We start from the raw sequence: 24263 nt of genomic DNA on the forward strand, positions 1-24263 counted from the left end.
ATCCCTTTATATAAATCAAAATAAATTAATAAAAATAAATAAGATCAACTATATTGTTGTGCACTTCCACAATCTACTGAAAACTACTAATCATATATTCAATATATAAAAATAAAGTAGACCAAAATAAGTGAGATCATATTATTGTAGTGATTGCAAGGTGCATGTTGTGTGGAGAGTGATCAATGCTAAAACGATCATTCATCCTGGTACAGAAATCACTGACTTGTATTATCAATATCATGCAGTGTGTAACCAGGTTACAGTCAGTTTTCTCCAAACTGATCTCATGTAAACGAGAAGCCTGCTTTCAGTAATTAGAGTATGAGATTAGAGACACCTGGTTTCCACAGATAGATTTTACTCCCTGGAGAACACTGATTTCTTTACCCTGTATACACTTAACCAGGTTTGTAATCAGCTTTTAGAAAGTAAACGTGCACAATAACAGACTGCATACTGAGGAAACACAGCGCCGAGCAGCTGCATGAAAGGAGAGATCATTACACGTAGCAAAGCGTCCTCATATCTAAAATAATAACATCCAAAGTCTGACTGAAACTAAAACAAAGTAGCCTGTAGATTTCTAAATAAGTCCGTTTCCACCGCTGAACATTTGACTGTAAAATCCACCTTTTACTGCTCATGAAATAACGTTGAATTGCAGCTAATTCGTGTCACTTCAATCCGCAAAATTTGTCTACACAGAATTCAGGACTTCATCTTTGCTCGAAGGAAAGCATGATTTATTTTTTTAATCACAAAAAGTGGCTCATAATATACGTGCACGGCTACGTTCACAGTTTTTACTGCAGCAGCTCACAGCTCCCTAACTCACCTGCTGTCTTACCGTTAGCGGTTAGCCGTTAGCCGTTAGCGGTTAGCCGTTAGCCTGCATATTGCAGCTAAAACACCAGCGGTGCCCCAAATGATCAAAACTGCTCTATAACACAACTGCTAACAACACTTTTTGTCCTTGTAAGCTACAGTAAGTAGCTTTCCAACCGAGCCGTCCCGTCGTAACTCAACTCCAGTAAAATACATTTAGAAAAATCTCCGATGCGTAGTTAACGTTAGGCCCGGGACGCCGGGTTTGAAAAAAAAAAACACTGGTGGAAACGCTGCCGACTCGACAGAAAACATTTTATATTTTTAAATGAGTTTGCTGTCACTACACGACTGAATGCAACACACGACATTTAAACCTGACAAATAAAGAATTAACCATCAAGTTCTCCTACCTTACAGGTTGCTCCGTCATGGCGGCTTCCTGCTGTCCCGCGACATTGACTGTGGCGCGAGTACCTGGACTCACGTGACGCCCTAGGGGAGGGGTGACGTCAGTAAACGTTACTTGGTAGGAGTTGAAGGCGGGATGTTGAGTTATCATGTTCTCTTTGTAGGAGTGGAGGAGGAGAATGATCATGTTATCATGATCACTTTCTTTTCATTGACTCTGGATTGATCAGTTTATTGAATGAGTGAGTCAACTGAAATAGAAATACTCAACAGTGAGATATTGAATATTATATTATTAATATTGTAGATATTGAATAAGCCACCATTCCCAGTGCAGATTAGACTGGAGACCTTATTCAAAACTGCTCAAAACTTAATAATAATGATAATGGAAATAATAATAATAATAATAATAATAATAATAATAATAATAATAATAATAATAATAATAATAATAATAATACAGGCAACAGTTCACCACTATAGGATACAGTATATTACACAGATACACATGCTTGTATGTGCATAGTTATGGCAAACAGCAAGTGAAATATTCAGCTGTGCTCTTTAAACTTAAGTATCTACCTCCTCAATGACAGGTCATGACAGGCCAGCTGGGTCACTACTGTCAGGTTTTCACAGCCTTACCATAACTGGACAGGTATGACAAATGACTGAAGACAGTATTGTCACTGAACTTCCCTACCAGCAATGTCCAAGCTCCTCTAAATATATACTACATTGCCAGTGACAACTGCATCAGTTGAGTGATCATTTTCCAAACGGAAGCTGATCAAGACCCAGTTTAGAAACAGATGTGGAGAAGGATGGCTCTCAGATCTTCTGTGGTTGAGAGGGACATAACATAACCATAACATTTATAAACATGTGACCCAAAGAAGGATTCTCAACTGATTTCAACACTTCTTGCTTCCCGGAAAAAAAGACTGCTCAAACAGCTAATTCTCAAAATGTTGATGCTTTTACTACTGACGTGCCTGAGAAATAAACATTTCAAATGTGACCCATTCCCTCTGTTTTATTACAGAGATGTTTACAAAAGTAAATCCTTTTAAATACAGATGTGTTGTTTTCCTTATATTCTGAATCATCCTATAAAATTGGGGATGTAGCCTTTTTACCAACCATGCATCGTTGTTCTCTGCTGATGGAGGCCCATTAGATGTATCAGGTGCCCTTTCTATTTTTTGTCCCTGCCCCTCAGACAGCCTGATTCTGTCACAGATCAGCCTCATCCCACTTAGTCCAGTCTAAACAAAAGGGGAGAAAAGCCTGAGGGCCTCTGGTGGACTGGTGAAGAATGGCAGCGAGGGACACAGAGCCAGACTGTGTCTTTCATTTCTTTCATTCTCCGGCTATGAAATGGCCGTCAGTGCCACTGGATCGACTTAAGTTATAGGTCAACCAATCCTGTGCTACCCTGCCTCCTCTTAATGCGGCACTTTGTATGACACACTTTTCATACATGATAGAGATCAGTGTGAGCCCTTTTACATGTGTTTCTGTCATCTGTCATCTTTCTCTCAGAACAGAGACTCTGTGGTTTAGGAAGACTCGAGGGATAATTATGTAATTTTTAATTTTTTACAAACCTGATGTCACTGGCAAACAGAAGATTGAGGGATTTTTGGATTTCTAATCCATTAATTCTACACTGAAATAATTCACAAACATGATGAAATCAAATAACTTTGAATAACCAGATGTAATAGACGTGATGTCTCAGGTTTACTTTATGTCCACAAGGGTTCACGGCAGCCGACACAGAACCAAAGAAAGAAAAGCAGAGAGTTCATTGTTTTTACATGTATTTACATACAAATAGAAAATCATCTATACAGGGCCATACAGATAGAGACTATACATGAGGCTCATCATATTTGGTTCATCTTCACCAGCTGCAAAAGCCTGTCACAAGCATGTACACCCTAAAAACATGAAAGTGGCTATTTAACTATTCTTAAAGCTTTACCAGTGTTTGCATTCAATAATACAATTTCATCCACTTGAGAGCATGAACATGCTTAATACATTTGACATAAATCTGCTTGTTAGCCTTTATGCTTTTATAGTATTTTGTCCTGTAGGTGTAACCAGATGAAATAGTGGGTGGTCATCGTCCTCCTCATGCACCTCTCTATACAAGAGAAAGTCTCTTATTTCACTGAAGAAATGATCATGACAGTTATTGTCACTTTTTCACATTTATTCTCCATATAACAATAAACATGTTTTAGAGCAGCAGTTGTTAGACATAGGGATTAATACAGTTTTAGTCAGTAAATGTAAATATGAACAATCTCTTCTGCTATTTCCATTATATATACTGCAGCATGGTATAACTTGACAGTGCATATTATAAAGTGTTCATGCTATTTTAAGAGCACTGAAATGGTTATTTTTGTTTGAGTTTATGAATAAAAAACAAATATCAGCAAAACTATCAATATAAGATTCAAACATTCTCAGATATGAATGTCGTGTCTAAATCTGTGGTGTTATAACTCTGACTGCAGCCGAGACATTTCAATCAAGTTAAATGTGACACAATCTGAACAAAAACTGACATTTAGACATGAACGTAGCCTCATTCAGTGGTTTTGGTTGCAGTGTCACCGTGCTGGATTACATCAGTCGGTACAGATGTTTCTGATGTCAGCCTCGTGTGTTACATATGACGGGTGTAATGATACATGTGAATCAGCCTGCTAGGAGCTGCAGAGTGACAGCCTCATGACCAAAATGACACTTCCGTGGCACGTCTGTACATCCTGCTCTTAGTTAGTGCTTCAGAACCGTTGTCATGGTGACAGGGAGAGAAACTACCTTTTTTCCCATCCCTGTCCAGCCAGCGAATCAAAGGTGAGAAAAAGAAAAACGATAGAGGAGGGAGGCACGGAGGGAATGTCGGTGATTCCAGAGGACTGCGTGGGAGGCTGCTGTTGGCTGTACGTATGTCATGGCGTCACATGTGAGTCACAGATGATGATGGCATCCTCATCTTCATCTCTGTCTGTCTGGAGAAGGAGCATTTACATCAAGCTACACTGACAGGATTTCAGTGAGTGAGGATTCCCACTCTGGTTCTGCTTGACTGAAGACAGAGGCAGCTGGTTTACCTCAGTGTCTAACTAATGAGGCATGGAGGGCTGTCCTGCGACTCTACACACATACAAACACAAGTCTTGTGGCTTACCCCGCTAACCCCGCCCCCCCTTGCCTTTGGTTCGTTAGCTTCTGTTCACCTCGGTGTTAATCCTCTCCTCTTTCACATCCCCCCATCCCCTCGTCCCCGCTCTCTTGCACGCTCTCTCTTTTGCTCCTCCCCTCTCTTCCCTCAAAGCCAGCAGGCTGCTATTTGATCCAGACTGCTTGTTACATGATCTCCTAGATAACAGCGCTCTCTGCTTCTCGATGGCTCTTCAGGTTGTTCTCGCTTCGCAGTGCCGAGAGCACAAAAAGATGCCAGCACCAGGACCCTGAACCTTTATGATCTGACCTTTCCTTCCCCTCTCCCCTCCTGTGATCTTAACCTGTCTACCAGTCTGTCTCCCAGACCTCCCCTCTTACCTCCTGTTGAGACCCCCTCGCCCCCATCTCCTGATTAATGCTGCCGCCCCCTTGACAATGTTACCATGCATTAATTGGCTGCAGCCTTTCCTTGCCTTGATCTCCTCCACCTTGCTTACGCGAGGCCACAACTGTCCATCCAGCTGTTTGTGTCCAGACCATCACACTGTGGACTGTACTGGCCAAGGTCTACGCAGAGTCCCGGACTCCATTCCTTTAGATGTTCGCCGTCTCCTGCTCTCCAACAACTGGATTCCCTGGATCCCCTCTGACTTCCTGGTCCTGTACAGCGATCTAGTCTACCTGGACCTGAGGAATAACTCCCTTTCCCAGCTGGAGCCAGGGACCCTGAGCACCTCCTCCCGACTGGTCTTCTTGGACCTGGGCAGCAACAACTTGACAGAAATCCCCTCAGGAACCTTTGGAGAGTCCAGGAGTCTGATCAAACTGCGTCTGGGGAACAACCCCTACTTAAGCATGGTAGGCAGGGATGCTTTCATTGGGTTGACCTCTTTGAGGGAGCTGGAGCTGGAGAGGAATGGTCTCACAGAGCTGGACGTCAGGGTCCTGGAACCACTGCCCTCCCTCCGGATGCTGCGTCTGGAGGGCAACCCCTGGCTCTGCAACTGTCACTTTGCCAAACTGTTTGAATGGCTAACAGAGAACCTCCGCAAGCTCCCGACGGGTAAGACATAAGTTGCTTAAAGTACAATCTTTGTCCCATGACAGAGAACATCCAGTCATTTTAAATGAAGTCTGTCGTAGTGTTTTTTAGTTGTAGACTTAGACTTAACATACATGAACATAACAACATAACTGTGGTTCTATTAAATACAGATAAAAAATTTAAAACATACAGAGATGATGCTCTCATTTGTCTGGACTGAGAGATGAAAAGTTCTGTGTTGTAGACACGAGTCTCACTCTTCACTAGTTAACTGAATGATTAATGTTCGAGCACATCTGGAACGTCCAACAGCATCATCACTTTCATCATAAATCATTTCAGATGAACTTATGTCTCAGGGAAATATTCCATTTTATTTTTGGATTTGGATTATTCTTTGTGGTCTCTGCGAGCTATGTGCCACGATTAACTCACACTATTGAACTCTCTAAATACTGACACATGTACTGAACCAGATTTAACAAAGTGCTCATTTGCAATTAGGTTTAAAAACAGAGTGACAAAAAAGTCTCAATGAATGCTGTGCATGTGTATAAGCTCAAGACATTCTTGGCATATTGGTGCTTTATTATCATAGTGTACAAATTACAAAATGCCATGTAAGTTCTGTCACATTACACCTCCTCCTCCTAAATTAACCTTTAGGATAACAAGTGTGTCGGCTGTAATTCTGGTGCTCCATGCCAACACTATGGCCATGTCTATAAATAACCACAAATATTTATTTTGTACAAATATTTCAAAAAATATTTGGATATAAAAAAAAGTCAAATAACAGTGTGCAGGTTGGGACTCGTAACGTAGCAACACTACATCACTGTCTGTCTCTGTGTCATGAAGGTTTATTGAAGAAAACTTACTTTCATTTAATATCCTAAAATTGTAAAAAGTGTAGTAAAAACTGGATTTTTCTTTTATTTGAATATGAATACAAATACAAATAATTTTGCTGCGTCAATAAATACAGATACAAATACAAATACTGGCCTTTCCTCACATCCCTAGTCTTTAATCTCTCCCTCATTCACTCATTCACTCATTCACTCATTCACTCATTCACTACTCCCTTTACAACACTTAGTAGTTTACTCTCTAGTGAGCAGTAAGTTGAGATTTCAGACACTCACTAATCTTTGTCACTATGCTCCGTGACTGACAGCTGTGGAATCAAATGACTGTAATTTTTGCATCTATAAATTATGACACATGGCGCTGTGGGACTTAAAGTGTGTCTTCAAATTAAAGTACATTTATTGTGAAGCACAGGAAGTAGGAAGTATCAGTGATAACTTCACACACATCAGCTTACTGCTATAAATGAATGGGCCAGAACAGAAAACTGTATTTAATGTGCATTGTGACATTTGGCCAATACCTGATCAATAAATAAGGTCAGTATCAGGACTGATACAGATCCAGTGGATCTGATTGGAGCGTCTCAACAATCCATCCAATATAACATGAATGTGGCATAAAGTAAGGATATGACAGCCTGTGCTGTATCAATGTTGATCTACAGTTACTGATAGTAAGCTAGTACTCAAACATACTTTATGCTGACAGTGTAGTGTACAATACAATAATGCTTATTATTACTCGATATAGTGTCTGTCAAGGTCTTAGCATGAAGCAATAATCTACCGATGTTGAATTTTGCATCGCTTTGCGTTGAAGCTGACCAAAGTAACGTCATCCTTCAAAGCTTAGTTTGTCATTTAAATAACAGTGACTCGCTCCAACACTATGACAAACAGGGAAATGAGACGCGCTGTTGGTTCTTAACTGTGCCACAGTGACTCTTGAGTTTTAAATAATAATGAGTACATACTGTGAACACAGTCTCCTCCGATCCTGTTTGGATCGGTCAGGTCAAAGGTGAACGAGCAACATGTCTTATTCAGCAATACAGCACATCTGATGCCATGACACCACGACACTGACACAGCAAGCATGTCTGGACTCCTTCCTCACAGCAAACACACACACACACACACACACACACACACACACACACACACACACACACACACACACACACACACACATTTAGTTCAAATGAATGGCTATTGAACTCGAGTAAAAGAAGTTGTCAGTTTCTAGAGACACTTACAGTATAATTATATCGGTGGTTCCTGCTACTTTCAGAATGTGAGTGTGTATGTACACTTATGGACATTGTTGTATGTGTCTGCTTCTTTTATGTTGTGTGTTGTCAACATGTGTATGAGTGCACCAATCTTTTTCACCTGAGTACATACATTTGCACAAATGCTTTAACCATGTATTTCCGCATGTGTACACTTGACCATGTGTTTGTGTACACACATTTTTGTGCATATATGTGTGTGTGTGTGTGTGCTCTTGTTCATGTGCACCTGGTGCATATGAATGCTTATACATGTGTTAATGTGCTTGTGTGTGTGTTCCTGCCTGTGTCTTTGTGCACATACTATAATGAATATATTTCAGTGGTTGAGTTCATGTGCTGATGCCTGCGTGTTTATATTTTTGATTTACTATATTTGTGTTGTGTGTGCATGTGTGTGTGTGTGTGTGTGTGTGTGTGAGTGTGTGTGAGTGTCTGTCTGTCTGTCTGTCTCCTGCATGCCTGTGTGAGCATGAGTCTGGCTGCCTGTTGTAGCACCACGTGACTGGAATATCACCAAGCGATGAGGTCACTGAGTCCCTTTTCATGTGGAAAACCCCTTCTGGTCTTACACACACACACACACACACACACACACACACACTCACACTCACACTTGACAATGATATCTAGTGACTCTTGGGTACAGCAGCACTACAGCAGAAGCAGGATAAAATGGATGTGCTTCTCTCTACACAGTGGACAAAATGTTTTCTAGGTGTTACAGTGCATTAGTACAGAAAACACACGACTTTGATAAAACAGTGTTCACAAAGCATAGCTCACAGAAACTATAAGGAATACAGATCTAAAATAAAATAATGTTTTGGTGAAGAGTCAATCACTATTTTTGATGTTTAGCCTTTGGGTTAAAATAGTTATGTAATAATAATATCTCCTGTGCTTCCTAATAAGAGGATATATTCTGGCCTGCAGCATAAATGTTGGTGCATTCGGGGGTTACAGCGTAGCAATGCAGCTCACACAGGCAGTCGTCATAGATACGCTGTAGATTCACTATAAGTTCTGCCGGTGGTAACATGCATCTCCGCTACACAGATACCACCATAGCTGGATTAGCAACCAGGCAAACATGTAATCGCTCCAGCGCCCCTCAAGTCCAGGAGCTCTCAGAGCTCCATGATAACTGTATGTCAACTGGTTTGTGCAAATGTACTGTATTGAACTGAATATAAGACGACCCCCCCCTCCCCCCTCCCCCCCCTTCCCTTTTTCAAGACTCATTTTTGGAAAAAGATTTACAACTTGATTAAATTACTGTATTTGCTTTTTACTCACAAAACTTTTATTACCCTTGCAGTAATAATGTAACGTGTGTAGTTAGCTGTCGTCAACTAGAGTACTTCACCTGGTTCACTGTCATGGAGCACACACACATACACACACACAGTGCTCAGCCCCATCCGGTGAAACAGAAGAGAGAAACTCGGCGCGACCATGAATGACAGCAAAACACAGTAGTGACTATGTTTATTTATGTTATCTACCTAATTTGTGTATAACATTTGTTTCATTTCAGCACAGTGTGAGAGTCTACTGCGTTTTGCTGTTAGTTATGGACGTGTTGAGTTTTTCTCCTCTGTTTCACTACAGGTGGAGCTGCTCCTCCACATGGACGCAGCGGAGCAGAGGAGAGACAGTCAAGTGGTTAAGTTTGTTCGATCACTGTGTCTCTCTGTCTCTCAGGGCCCTGCCACTGTAGACTAGTTGTGAGGGATGCTGGCTTGCTTCAGTCAGTTGTTTTACAGATTTTTACAAATTTTGTTATATTGGGAACAATACGCTAACTGAAATTTTGTCAGGGATTATGCACCAGTGAAGCACAATATCAAGTAACACAAGTTCTTAAACCATCATTAATAGATTATTTTGGCCACATGGGGCAGTGAAAACACGCTATAATTAAAGCTGCAAGCAGCGATGAACACACTCAGCGCACGTCGGAGGGAGCTGCAGCTGTGGTATCACTACTGGAGGTCGGTTGACACAGCTCTGAATTGTCAGGATTATCAGACACTGTGTGAACGGGAAAAATATTATTTCCTGTGTACAGCACGTGGCACTGGAGATGTCACATAGGAAATTGTGTATACAATTGATGAACAGTGTTTCAGATATGTGCCAAATTTGATGCAGATTGCTCAAAATTTGTAGGAGGAGTAGCGAAAAAACAGATTTTGACAAAATTCAAAATGGCAGAAAATCTATCCAGACGCAAGAGGGAGTGGCTTATATGGATAGATTTGTCTGGACTCACAGAATCCAGGAAAAAAATGTGTTTGTGAGACTTATGCTTCAAAAGTTAAAGACCAAAACTTAAAGTTCATTGTTATAGCGCCAACATCTTGCCGTAATTGTAGCTGTTACAGTTTCTGAGACCCAAATACAAGAGAAAGAAGAATAATTAAAGCTGCAAGCAGCGATGAACAGGCCTTCACACCTTGTGTGCATCGTAGGGACCGGTAGCTGTACGTGGATCTTGAAGATGACATATTGGATTGTGTATACATTTGATGAACTATGTGTCATTTAGTCTGCATTTCCTGTTGCATGTAGACAATACAATATAAGTGAAATATTAATGCAGCAATACATTTACCAGAGGGTAACTGACATTCTCATGAATATTGGATATATTGGACATATTGGATTGTGTATACATTTGATGAACTATGTGTCATTTAGTCTGCATTTCCTGTTGCATGTAGACAATACAATATAAGTGAAATATTAATGCAGCAATACATTTACCGGAGGGTAACTGACATTCTCATGAATATTGGATATATTGGACATATTGGATTGCATGTAGGAGATAATATCATTTCCTGTGTCCACTATGCAGCGCTGGAGAACACTCACTCATTTATAAGTCATGTTGCTGTACATCATGTGTTGAACATATGTACATTTCATATAAATTGGATGATTTACATAGTGCCACCTGCTAGCAACTTCCTGTTGCTAGCAGGTGGCACTATGTCTATGAGTCAGTATTGACATGTAAATGTGTTCAGGCCGGGACTCTTATCAGGCATGAGAGATTTGGGGCAGTCTGGACAATGTACATTCAAGTTACAACAACTTCCTGTTTCGTGGCAAAACATGCAGAGTAACTTTCACGGCACCTCGAGGGCATTCCATGAAAACTCAAAAAGCTTCACAATTAAGCATCGCAAAGGTCTTTAGATGTCACCAACCAACTTTGAAGTTGCTCTGGTTAATTTTCTTGGAGTATTTATTAAAGCACAACACCTGTAAATGGCAAACACTGCGCAACAATTGCACAGTAAATTCAAAATGGCTGACTTCCTGTTGGACTTAAGTATGGCTCCAATAGAATTTTTGTAGATGTCACATCTTCCACATCTACATCAAATTTAAAGATGGGGGCTTTGACTTTGAAAATTGTGCCAACTTGTCACACTCAAGCCACAGACCTATATCACAAACCAGTTTTCATCACGTTACAATACAACAGGGCCTTTGCACCACTCTGTGCTTGGTTCCTAATCACAACACTCAAATATTATCATCTTATAGCCTTATAACCTTATATCTTGATATGACTGTATGTATCAATGATTAACTAGTTTGTTTGGAGGGTGGGACCTTTGAGCAGTTGAAAATTTAAATATCACAAGATCACAAGACCCAGTCAACGTAGTTCCATTCACATCACTGCTAACTATAGTGAGATGTATTTCTCTTTTGTTAAAGATTAAAGCCTTTGAATGCTTTCAGCTTTGAGATCCACGGCATCTTTCTTTCCCTCCTATCTACTGTGTGTATCTGTTGATCTGGATGGTGGCTGCTGCATACAGTTGCCCTTCCAGAGATAAAGGAAGTTGTATTGAATTGAATATAGAAGGGCAGCAGGCCATGGCAGAAATAGACCTGTGAAATGAGTCTGAGTTCCTGAGGTGAGGACGGCCCCTTCATCATCTTAAAGACATGCTTATTGTGGATCAGTGGCAACTTTATTCACTGATGTGTCTGCACTGCCTTACAGCTGTTTTGAAATTACCCCTGTGAATTTAAGGAGTCTGTAATTTAGAGTTTGGCACGATCCAGATAGAGAACATTTGATTGTTTGTGTGTAGGTGTATTACACAACTGTGTAGGAGAAGAGCAATTACAGCTTAAGTTAAATTGTATAGGCTGTTTTTCTCTGCCACTGTTGTGTTCAAATGTAAGAGCACTAAAAGCAAATCTAAAAAAATCAGTGCACCACAGAAGACTTAGATGACAACCCAGACACATCATGTGATATTCAGTAATGAGCAGGCAGAATATGACATATAGTGGATGGGATCAATAATCTACAGTATCTTCTGATGTAAATGATAAATGATAATGCATAATATAGAGTAGTAAAGAGTCTAATACTTTTTTTTTAAAAATGACTGATGACTCAAGACTTCGCTGTCTTGAGTGAAGACTTTTGGCTTTTTCAACTATATGAGGATTTTACACAATTCTGATTATGCATTTGCTGTTTTATCAAACTGAAACTAAATTTGAATGTGTCAGCTATTCTCAAAACAAATGGGGAAAAAATATATTAGGGGAACTAACATTCATTTAAGCTTCAGGGCAGAGCAGAGTCAGATCCAGTTTGAACCCTTTGTTTGTAGCACTGCACTGTTACAATGACTGGGCTTCAACTGTTTACACTGATTGTATGAGTAAATGTTTATTTCAAGTTAACTTATTGGTGTGAAAAAGGACAATTTTGTTTTCACACAAAAACCCGTTTTATCACAAGAGACTGACAATAGTCTATTTTAAAACAAAAGTGGTCATTTTTTCATTAATTCACATCACAACTCGTAAAGGTATGCCCAGGTAAAACACAGCGTCATCTGGCAAAAAAGTTGAATCTACCTCAACTTTTGAAGCAAAACAATACAAAATCATCTAGCAACGCATTGTGTCAACCAATCAAATATTCCTGCTAGTATACGTGTGACTGAAGTGATTCTTAAATTTACCTCAACGTTGTTAAAATGGAGAATAAAATGATTTTTTTTCCAAAAAAGTAGATTTTTCAATTTAATTTTAATATAAATTGCTGTGGAGTCTTTTGCATTGGGTAAACCTTCAAACTGATGGATGTATTACTCCAACAGGAGTTCCTGGATTGTAATATCTCACCCTGTAGCAACACACCCACTAATGCAATGCTCTCTTTAGTCTGAACACCCACTTATAAATGACCTCTGAGGCAGGCTGATACAGGTGTGACTTGCCAGAAATGCCAGTGTCTCAGTTGTCTGTCTGCTAGTTTACTTCTTGTGTTCTCTCTTGCCAGGTATGGAGGGGATAGAGTGCTCCCTGCCTCTGGATGGGCGTCGTGTTCCCCTGAGTTTACTCTCTGAAGAAAGTTTCCGGGAGTGCCGGGGTATCCTCAGCCTCACTGACTACCTCATTGTCATCTTCTCCGGCATCTCTGTCTCTGTGGCGGCCATAATGGCCAGCTTCTTCCTTGCTTCCACAGTCCACTGCTTCCAGCGCCTCAGCAAGGGCAGCAAAGGAGATGAGGAGGAAGGAAATGACTGATGGGGGGAGGAAAAGGGGAAATGGATTGTAACAAATGCAAGTGTTTCATACAAAACTCTTGCTCAGAAGTCCTCTTGGTATCCCAGATAAAGCTCAACAAAACATCTGAGCAAAGGGAGGTGTTGGATAGAGTGAGAAGTAAAGGAAAATGCCACACCAAGAAAGCTCTTACCATGTCAAACCCAAGATCACACTTGAGCTATCCTGGGAATCACACACTGGTTTGGGAGATGTCAGATATTCTTGAATCATTGTGAACAGGTATTGCATTTACTGAATGTAGCAATTTCTACTTCTGTGTACAGAACCAAATGTAGAGACACTGATGATGTCAGTGATGGCTTTTGTTAGAAACAGAAGCGCTGTAGCGTTGCGCAGCGATTAAGGCATTCTTGTAAAATATATGCATGTAAGACAAGACTGGTAAATCTATTCTATATGAAGGTGGAGGGACAATCATGTGTGGTAGTGCTGGGACTTTAAGAAATCAAAGCCCATGCAAGCACTGCAAGGGAAATACAAATAATGTCTCCACCAGGTGAGAGAAGTCACAGTAGGAGCTGATCAGTAACAGCACGGTTCTTTATTGTTGGTCCTGTACTGTAAAGGTCTTCACATGTCTGAAAATATACACCCACCCCAAAAAGGACCTGTGATTTATGCCAGGATCAGACTACAGAATATTTTTGTCTTTGAAGACCAGGCGATCATAGTTTCATACTTACTCATATTTAAATCTTAGCTTCCCATCTTTCTCTTGACAGAATCAACAACATCTCTCCTCTTTTGCATGCTAGGCTTTTTATTGATTGCATGCCTTCTCTTTCAAGACATGCAATCAAGCAATTAGCTCATATCCTGTATAGTCTGATCACGCCATTACTCACAACAAAGATGGATTTATACCTTGTAACAAAACACAGACTTGCACCCAAATGCAGTTTCATGCAGTTGATCAGCAACAGAAACAACATGCCACAGCACAGAAGAAAACATTAAGTCAAAGTCTAAACAAATCAAAGCAGCTGAGCTTTGTGTGAAAGTAACTGTAAAAAAATTGTCAAGTAATTGTAGAAAATGGTTGATGCTTTGACCTACAGTTACAAATGTAAGGGTAATTTTTAGTCTGAGTAATGAGAGTGCAGTTGGCTACAAACACCTGGTTTCGGTCAGGTTCTTCAGTTTTCTGAGGTTCAGAATTGCCCAAGACCTCTATTAAGAGGGTCCACTGGAACAGCTGGTGGCTATGTGCCTTGCCTTTTGGTTGTTGAAAGAGCAGTTGTCGGGATTTGAAAATAAGCTTCCTGAAATGTTCATATTCTCTCCATTTACAGCATAGCTTTTATTTTACATGTGATTTTATTTTGTTCCAGTACGGCAACAAATGCTTATTTTGAACCTCAAATTATACAGTATTTAAAACTGAACCTGGGAACTTTTGGCAGACTGAAATGGTGTCAAGAGAAATCCTTAAAGGTATCATCAGTAAACTGTTGTCTTTGTAGACATTAATAGTGACCTTCAGTGACCTGATTCCTTCTGTCATTGCAGATTTTTGATTAGACCAGATGCCTGCTTTAATGCCCTGAAGATATAATATTTCCAGTATAGCTAATTTGTAGCAGAGCAGGACGTTCCTTCCTCACAGAGCCTTACCCGCAGAGCCTACATGCACCCGTTTGCATTAAATGTCAGCTAATGAAGGCAAGCCTACTATAGTCTACATCAGGTTCAAGTAATCTATATTGTCATTCAAGACCATACAAGAGCGCACAGCAGAATGAAATCGTGTCACTTAATGCGCAACAAAGAAAATAGATAAAGTACAACATGAAACATATAAAGTATGCACATTATATGGTGTCTAACTACTGTCCATTTTACATACTGATTGAACTCTGCCTAAATCTATCTTATCATACACAAAAAATCGAGCTATATGTCAATTAGACCTTCTTAGACGAATACCAACAACTTCATGCCTGAAGGTTTTCTGGGTGCTGGAGGGTTGTGGATATATTTCTAAATTATGTTACTATATCCAACAAATTAGATTATTATTTTGGAACCTGGTTACAGGGATTTGCTCCCATTCAGTGTAAAGGGCATCATTGAACTCCAACACTGATGTCGGGTGATCAGGCTTGGCTGGCAGTCAGCACTCCAATTAGTCCCAAAGGTGTTGGATGGGGTCAAGTTTAGGGCTCTGTGCAGGCCAGTCAAGCTCTTCCACATCAAACTGGGAAAAGCATTTCCTTGTGGAGCTGGTTTTGTGCACAGTGGCATCGTCATGTTGAAACATGTAATATTAATTTTCTCTTTCCAAATCAGTAAATTCGTTGTTTTCCCCTTGGTTGAGGTTATTTTCACACAGAAAAAAATGAAGTGAACCAAAATGCATCACTATGAGTATGGTGACATTATCACCTCAGTTTGGTCAGATTTGTCTGGGGTCGGAGCAAAATATAAACACAGTAAAAAGGGCCTGTCTACCCAAATATCAAGAAGGCAATGTACTTTGTTGCTCCAGATTGGACCTTGATTTCTTCAGCTAGCGTCTACCTACTGACTTTGGTTTCACTCATCTGCATCCCAGCGTTCAAAGCACACCTGGCAATGTTAAGCTCAAACCTGTAGAGTACGCCTTGTAGTACTGTAGGGTCGGATCAAGCTTGACTCACGTTCCAACCACAAATGAATGAGAATTCAATTGTAATTGGACTGAGACCACTTCCTCTACAGGGTCTTGGTTCGCTTGTTTTGGTCTGTACCTGAGTGCGACTGTTGTGTTCAGATCTGGCAAAACCAACTGTACCAAGTGAGAAAAGTCTGATTCCACTGGACTATAACAATAAAGGTTTGAAAACACCCTAAAATATCATTGGTTGTTGTAGCATTACGATTTCCATTCCTTCAATCTAAAGGGCAATGCCTACACCAGGATAAATAGGCCGAGACCAAAAGAACGCTACATTATGTGGACAGGGGTGTGAAAGTACCTTAGTTCATATTGTGTATTTTCCTTTGTTTTAGCCACATAGATTTAAAATGTATAGAATTGAAAATTGTATTGCTTTGTTTGCTGTCAAATCATATTTGATGAAACTTTTAGCACAGCATGCTGGTCATTCCATGCAGGGGGACATTTAATTATCATAATTATTATAATCTATCTACTAAAGGAAGGACTCTATCTATATGTCTGTCTGTGTGTATGTATGTATGTCCTTTGAATATCTCTTGAACTGTTCATCTGATTGACTCCACACTTGCAGGGTGTATGGCTGTGGACCCAAGGGAGTGCAGTATCGAATTTGGTGCAATTCGGACACGAGATACGTTTAATATTAATAAACTTTGAATAAACCAGCATTCAGTTAGCCACTCCGCTCTGTGCAGGGGCAGGGTAGAGCTTCACGATTAGAGTACTTATTATTTATAACATCTGTGTATAATAGTATGTTAGTGTCTTTCATGTTGTCATTTACACCTCACATCAACTGTATTCATTTTTCAATGTGTTGAAGAAGTGGCCGGAAGGCACTGCACTAGTATTGTCAATGTAAAGAAATGCCACAGACAGACAGCATAACATACATTGGTCGTAGCAAAGCAGCTGCCACCAAAAGCAGAAGCAAGAAGTGCCTTAAGATGACTAATAGCCACTAAATGGTGACTTCAAAATGTCTCCTAGGATTTCAGTACTGAAATTCCACTCCTCATCATCTTAAATAAAAGTCAGTATTTTTTTCCATTAGAATGTGTGCTCTCAATCAGGGCTATAGCTATCATTGAGGATGACTGAGGTCATCTCCTCTGCATTTTTCAGGGAATTTGGGGTTTTAACAACTGGCTGCTGAGACAGCATTCAGAACTTCATGTTGGGAAATCAAAGGTAAATCTTTATTTCATACAGGTCCATAATTTCATAATAATCCCCTAGAAGGTTTCGTGGAATGAACTATGTAATGTTCAAAATTATATATTAACATATTAAGTTTTCTCAATTTCCTAGAGGTCACTACTTTGTAACTGTTAATTTTTAGGACATTTTCTGAAAGGGTTATGAGACTTGGTAGTGTAAGGGAAATGTGCTTATCTCAGTATAAAGGATATAATGAATCAGCACTTAACAAAAGCAACACTTTTTTCTATTTTTTCTTAGAATTTGTACCAAATTGCACCACCTTCTCTGGTGCTAAAAAAGGAACTGTAAAAAAAAAGGAACTGTAAGATACCTGCTAATTATTCAGAGAACTTCCAGGAAATTAGTATAAAATTAAAGGAACTTAAAAATAAAGAATCATGGGAATATCCTTGAAAGAATTTAAAAAATTTTAGGGGGGTTGGGGGGACTGACTTTGATTGAGTATATATTAGTATCTGGCTCTAGTTTCAATAACTCACAACACACAGGACTCCAGAATGCAAACTTCTGTGTCATCCACCCCAACCACCTCTCTATGACTCTGGTGTGTTATATATGTGTTATATAAATATAGTGCCTGATTCATTAGTGAACATCTATCCATCTATCTATCGATCTATCTATCTGTCTGTCTGTCTGTCTGTCTGTCTGTCTGTGTGTCTATCTATTCATCTTGCACACAAATGTAAATTTTCCATTTGTCTGATGAAGACAATACATGGGACTATTGACATACTGTAGATGTTAACTAGTCAATCCACTCCTAAAGGCCATTTTCATTACATATGTAGCAAACAGTTATTTTTCAAAGCTCCCTCAGCTTGTGAAGCCTAGCCTTTTATATCTGTTTAACAGTTCGCAGATGATCGATTAAAGATCTGGTATCATGGCCTTTGTTGACTAATATTTATGAATACTGAGTCTATTTTTAAACATATCTGTGACATTTTAGTCACTAAAAGTTGTTTAGATTTCTCTAAATCCACCTCTCCTTACAGCCCAGATTCCCCTCTGTCTTCCAGCAGGCTGATTTAGAAGCTATTCACATAAAATCTGCATTATTAATGAGCACCTACTCCTATTAGCTGAAAGTGTGGCCCCCACCTTCACCCCCAGCCAATCGGCATGCAACCTAATGCAAGTTCAACATATAATAATGGCTACCGCTAGAGACGTAAAACAGTATATAGCAGTATTTGAACCGAAGTCTGATCCTGAATGAAGGGGAAGAATCTGATGTTGCACATTTGAGATTTTAATAGGATGTTTCAGAACTGTAAGATCATGTCTGAGTTTCCTAACAAAGTAGCCTGAGGTCGCTCATTTAGCTTTAGCACACTTCCAGTGTCCAGCGTCCGACTGAAATACAAACTCCGACTACATAAGTTAAATACACACTCAGCATAGCGCTGGGCAGCGCCGGGCTCATGCTAAAGTTTACTGTATATTTGTTGTGACTGTTGGGTGTGACATAATGATGAGTTCAACCTCAATGTTGCTAGCTCTTGAGTCGCACATTTCAAAATTTCAAATAACTTTGATTGGTTGAGGGCATAGAAATGAGTAATTTTACAGCACAGGAGGCCCCACCATCACCCTAATTCATCCAAAGTACATATTTCTTGTATTCCACTATGCCAGCACTTTAAGGAATACATCATCAAACCCATTTCCCAGTTTCAGTCTGGATTTTGCTGACTAAGTCCTTCGCAAGAAGTGTACTTTGTTGCTACACTAATTCACATCAAGGCAAGCTGTTCCTCTGGCTACCCTGTATTTACTTACTGGTGTGACTGTGTAACTGGCTAACGTTTTACGGCAAGCCTACCAGTTTACAGTTAGCTTTGGTTTGTTAGCTTAGCTAACGTGTCACAGTGAGCAGACTCTTATGGTACGCAGTTAGCTCAGGTTGAACCCCACAGGCTAGCACTATTGACCGTCACATGTTGTGGTGCAACTAGTGTGGCAGAATACTTATAAGTTTCCCTTCCTCTCCAGTTAGCGTGTCTATGACTCCACCCCCACCAAAGGGTCGGGAACAAAGATTGCAGAGGGCAATGCCAGCTCTGACCTCCTCAACATGGATGATATGGAGGGAAGGGAGGATTACTCTACCTTTCTGTTACAACAGTAAGTTTTGCTTCATGAAGGGTACAGGCCACAGTCTCCCAGTTTCCAGGCCCCTGGTCCCTTACTGTCAATTGTGTTAGACACCCTCTCTCATCACCCATTTGAGCCTATAGAGGTGGTAGGGATGAGATTTCTCTCCATTACAGTAAAACTGTATTGCTCTCAGCTTTAACCACAGCTAAGTGTGTGAGTGACTTACTGGCATTGTCTGTTATCTGCCCCTCCTGCTTGCAGTTTCAGTGCAGGACATTTGTGCTGCAGCAAGCCTGGCTGCGCTTTACAGGCTGGATGTCTCAGGGCCATATCTGGCACATGCAGTGTTGGAGGCCAGCGCACCAGGGTCTGTGTGACAATCTACCCTGCTCAAGGTGGATTATGGCTTTGGGAGCGTTTATCCAATTCAGGGGGGCTGGAAAGTTTTTATTGTGAATTTACCCTGTTTGTCACTTAATTCTTCACTCTCACTGCTAACTTAAATAGTCTTCCCTCCTGAAGGGTATAACATATCTTCTGTGATATAAACTCATCAAAGGAACGATGGTTTAAGAGCAGTGGTAGTGGTATGAGTGGTATAAGTATGTGGGCTCTGTGCTGGTCTATACTGGGGATTATGAATGGTGGAATCTATTTATAATGTCAAATTGTCAACTTTGAAAGGGCTTTACATGTCATAATTACTGGAAAGAGGATTATATCAGGACATGTCAGTGTGTAAACAGGTGTGGTTGACAGAGGATAACAGAAAATATGTAATAAAGATGTTTTGCTTTGAAATGTGAATGCTGGAAGTTAATTTTGTTCAACAAACACAAAAACATCTCACTTACCTTTAGCCATATCTTTTTATGAAGATAGTTTGGTTTTATTTGTTCAGGTTCTGATTAAATTGATTGAAAGATTTTTTATTTTGTATTGACTCAATACTCATTATTATGAAGGACAAACAATATGACCAAACAATGGCTTCTGGCAGAAATCAAGTGCAACATAAATGTCTTAAACAGAAGTAAAAGCTGAATAAAAATGACAACAGAACTGAAGAATTGGACCTTACCATGATGAGTTCACCATCATTACATTGAGGGTCCTATTTTTGTGAACTTAGAGCACTGGGGACACCTGTGGTGCACTTGGATATGGGGAGGGATCAGAAAGAATACATTATCATACATTACATATACATTAATGTGCACTCAGCAGTAATTAACTCACTAGTGAGCAGTAAATTGAGATTGACACTTCCTAATCATAATCATTTTACATCATCACTGTCAGCTTAGAGTCACATGATGAGAGGTAGTGAAGGTAAGACAGTGAACACCATCAGCTTAATTAAAGAAGGAGAAACCAAACACAAATACTGTACAACTGTCAGCCAGCCGATGAGAGATAAGAGTAGAGTCCTCGCCACAACCTTAATGCCAGATGTAGTCATGTGGTCAACAGAATAAAGGAAGATCATTGTGATAGAGCTGACTGTCCCAGGGAGGGCTGTGGAGGTGAGGAGGGCTGTGAAGAGGCAGTCAAGAGCTGGTCCAGGACTGTAAAGACAGGGGAGACAAATGTGGTTGTTCACAGTGCAGGTGGGATGTTGAAGGTTTCCTGCCCAATCAGTGTGGAGTCTCCTAACAAAGGTGGGAGTGAGAGGCTGCGACAGAAAAGCAGCATCTTGTAAGAAGGCGAAGCAGCAAAAACAGCCTCATGTTGGCACAAAAGGGACAAACTGAGCTGGAAGCAAGCAGGGGAGGGGCAGTGACCCGGCTACCACCCATCAGCTGGAGAGACACTTGATGAACGCTGGGCACCATCTGGGCACAGATAGATTCATATCCTCAGAATTTGGACATTCAAATAAAATGGTCAACATTGAATATAGTTGGCAACTCAGGGAATTACTGTACTACTAAGTATTTAGTGTTGTAGGCATTGATGCTTTGTTAGTGTAAATAGTAATAATATAATATTAAATTAAACTAAGAAATACATTTTTTCAAAAAACCACCAATGAGTTATAGGAAAAGGTCAGCATCTTGGGAAATAAACTTATCTGCTTTCTTCCTGAGAGTGAGATGTTCCGATGGAGTTTTTGATCTCTAGCACTATGAGCAGCTGTGAGCAGTTTTTAATGAGTGGCTCCCTGCTCTGTTTGTCTCACATACAGGACACATTCATAAATCTGCACACAGGTAACAAGATACACAGATCTGGCCATGGTTTCACACCATTCCAATGATCTACAGCTGGCAGCAATGTGGCAAGAAATGCAGCAATGCACAGCTGGTAAACATGTATGTAACCAATGCAGGATTTAAAATACTTTTAAAATCAGCACTGCGAATGCTTTATGAAGAATGAAATGCATTCTACACCTTTGTTAGACCCCAAGGATACACACAATCAGTTTTGGTGAGTAATGCTCAATGTTACAAGTTATTTTCTTGTAAAATATCTTTTTACAAGAAAATTCCACAAAGCACCTTTAAGTGATGAGCTGGAGTCAGGACATGGTTAGCATTGCTTAGCATAAAGACTGGAAGCCTGGATCTGTCCAAAGTTCAAAAATACACCTACCAACACCACTAAGGATCACTGATTATCACAATGTACCTTGTTTGTTTAATCTGGATGCAAAAATATATGAGAAATGGTATCCATGGAACATATTCTCACTCATTTCAATGTGTGTGATTGCTGCGGTAATACTGCGGTAATGCTGCAGTAATGCCACGGCGGCAGTGAAGGGGGGTGAAATAATTTATCCAGGATAAAAAACAGTCTTGTCCAGTGTTTGGATATGATAAAATATCCTCGGATGTTCAGTTTTTTCAGTGAGTACATTTTGTTTTGATGGTTTGAGGCCTGTTTTGTGCTAGCGGTAATTAGCATTAGCATTAGCATTATCACTGTTAACCATAGATTGCAAATGCACCGTGCGAACCAAGCTAGCAGCTAGCGCTATGGTCAGCTCCACCCTCTCGTCCAAATATGGTCACTTCTGGCTCCAAAAATCAAACATGGCGACGGCCAAATCCAAGATGGCGATGGTCAAACTCGAAGCTTCAAAACGGCAGTTTGCAAACCAATTGGTGATGTCACAATGTCCTTATTTTTTACAGTCTATGGTGTGAATAAATCATTTGAAAAAATCCTCAGTTCACAACTCACCGTTTTATTAACGCTGATGGTTGGGACTGCATCCCCCTTCAACTTCAGCCTTCTCCGACACCTCATTTCCACCGCCGTTGTATTGATGACAAGTCTTTGGTAAAGTGTGCGTTGCAGATAGAAACGCGGTATGTTGCCTGTCCTCTGTCCTCCACAACAAGAAGTCCAACCACTGATTATAGACAGCCCAATGCTGGTTTGCCAGTGGATTTTGTGTGATCCATTGTGTTGATCACACCCGTTCACCGTGCACACAAATGCCATTGTGCCAGCTATCCTCTGGGAACCATTAAGGACTGTACAACCCATTCAGTTGTCACTGGGATATTTCAGTCTAGACCAAAGTGGTGGACTGACTGACTGACCTTTAAACAAACCAGAAGCATAGTCCATACATGACAAAACCTCAGCCTGGGGATGTTCCTCATAAGCATTTGTACATTTCTGTCAGTACATAACCTTATGTTTAGAGACAACCCTTTTCCTCAGCATAACTAATGTCAGGAGTGTCGTATAGTCGATGTGATCTACAGCTTCCAGATGATGAATCACATTCATTTCGATCTCTTGGCTCTCTATGTTTGTCTTTGTTCAGGGTTTCTTGCCCTGGGGGGCATCTTCCCCCATTTTTCCCCATCCTTTCACTCACATTGACACTTGTGCACAATGAATTACGTAGTGTAATAGGAGGTCGAACAGTTTTAGCCCCATTAGTGGAGAGGCTCTAGAAACAGTCATTATGTTGTTTTCATTGAACACTGTCTCTCGGGGAACTAGGAGGGGCTGCACTTTTATTTTTGTTTCTTAGAAAAGCTTAATGAGCTTAAAGCTTCAGACTTTTGTCTCCCCCTTCTGGCAGTGACAGTAATAAACACTGTGGTCACATGCTTACATCATTGTGGCTGTAAAACAGTAGATAAATTGTTTTGAGCGTCACAGAATTCGAAATCACTTGTTTCACTATCAGAATTTGATCCATTCAGTCTGTTTACATTTGGAAAGTCTAGAAGAGCTGCACGATTAAATTATTTTATCCCCCTTCAAGTTAACAGAGAGCTAACCAGAAGTTAACCAGCAGCGGACGTCTGCATTCATGCATTCATCCGGCCACCGCGGGACATCAAACCCAACACCAGATTAAAAACTCTGCATACTATGAAATACAGAGAGATTATCTGGCGCTGATAGGCTTAATCAGCATTGTGTGAACTCATTCGACAAGGGCTTGAATGTAACAGATGTTCATTTATATGTAAAAGTTCCACACTGCAGGTTCAATGCTACTTAAAATGTAGCTACTATAAATGAATTAGTGTGTCACTGTATGGCTGTTTCCTCCTGTGTGTGTGTGTGTGTGTGATGTCGGATGAAAGATACTAGAACTCTTTCAGGTGCTGCTGGGTGTTTGGGATGATGTGATGGTGTTGGCTCAGCCAGATGTGAATGGCTGGTGGTGGATCTGTGAGCTGGAACAGATGGCCTCTGTTCCACAGTGGGCCTGCCCTGGATTATGTGGAGAGGTGACATAAGAGCCAGCCAATGGGCTCGGGGTTTATTAGAGTCAGCAGTAGTGAAGCGAGGGATTCACATCCGCCAGAACTAGTGGTGCATGAGGGGGGCTGGAGTGTTTTATTATGCTTTTTGTTTGCAACATGCAGTGGCAAAGGGCATGGTTGGATATTACTGCAACAGCAAAAACAAACATAAAGAGAGACTATTTAAAGGGAGGTGAGAAAGGATAGATTCAGGGATTTCATTAAAAAAACAAGATTAAAAAGGTAGTTTGAAGATGT

At 40.4% G+C, this 24263-nt stretch overlaps 1 protein-coding gene across 1 annotated transcript; it reads left to right on the forward strand.

Moving 5' to 3' along the window:
- The first annotated feature begins 4652 nt into the window (after window positions 1-4652).
- lrrc38a (leucine rich repeat containing 38a) lies at window positions 4653-13965 on the forward strand. Its single transcript, XM_044352508.1, has 2 exons — window positions 4653-5515; window positions 13000-13965. The coding sequence occupies exons 1-2, from the start codon at window positions 4888-4890 to the stop codon at window positions 13245-13247; spliced, it is 876 nt and encodes a 291-aa protein (XP_044208443.1). The 5' UTR covers window positions 4653-4887; the 3' UTR covers window positions 13248-13965.
- Window positions 13966-24263: the final 10298 nt, after the last annotated feature.

Source organism: Thunnus albacares, chromosome 5 (assembly GCF_914725855.1).
Source record: "Thunnus albacares chromosome 5, fThuAlb1.1, whole genome shotgun sequence".
In the NCBI taxonomy this organism is placed as follows: Eukaryota; Metazoa; Chordata; class Actinopteri; order Scombriformes; family Scombridae; genus Thunnus; species Thunnus albacares.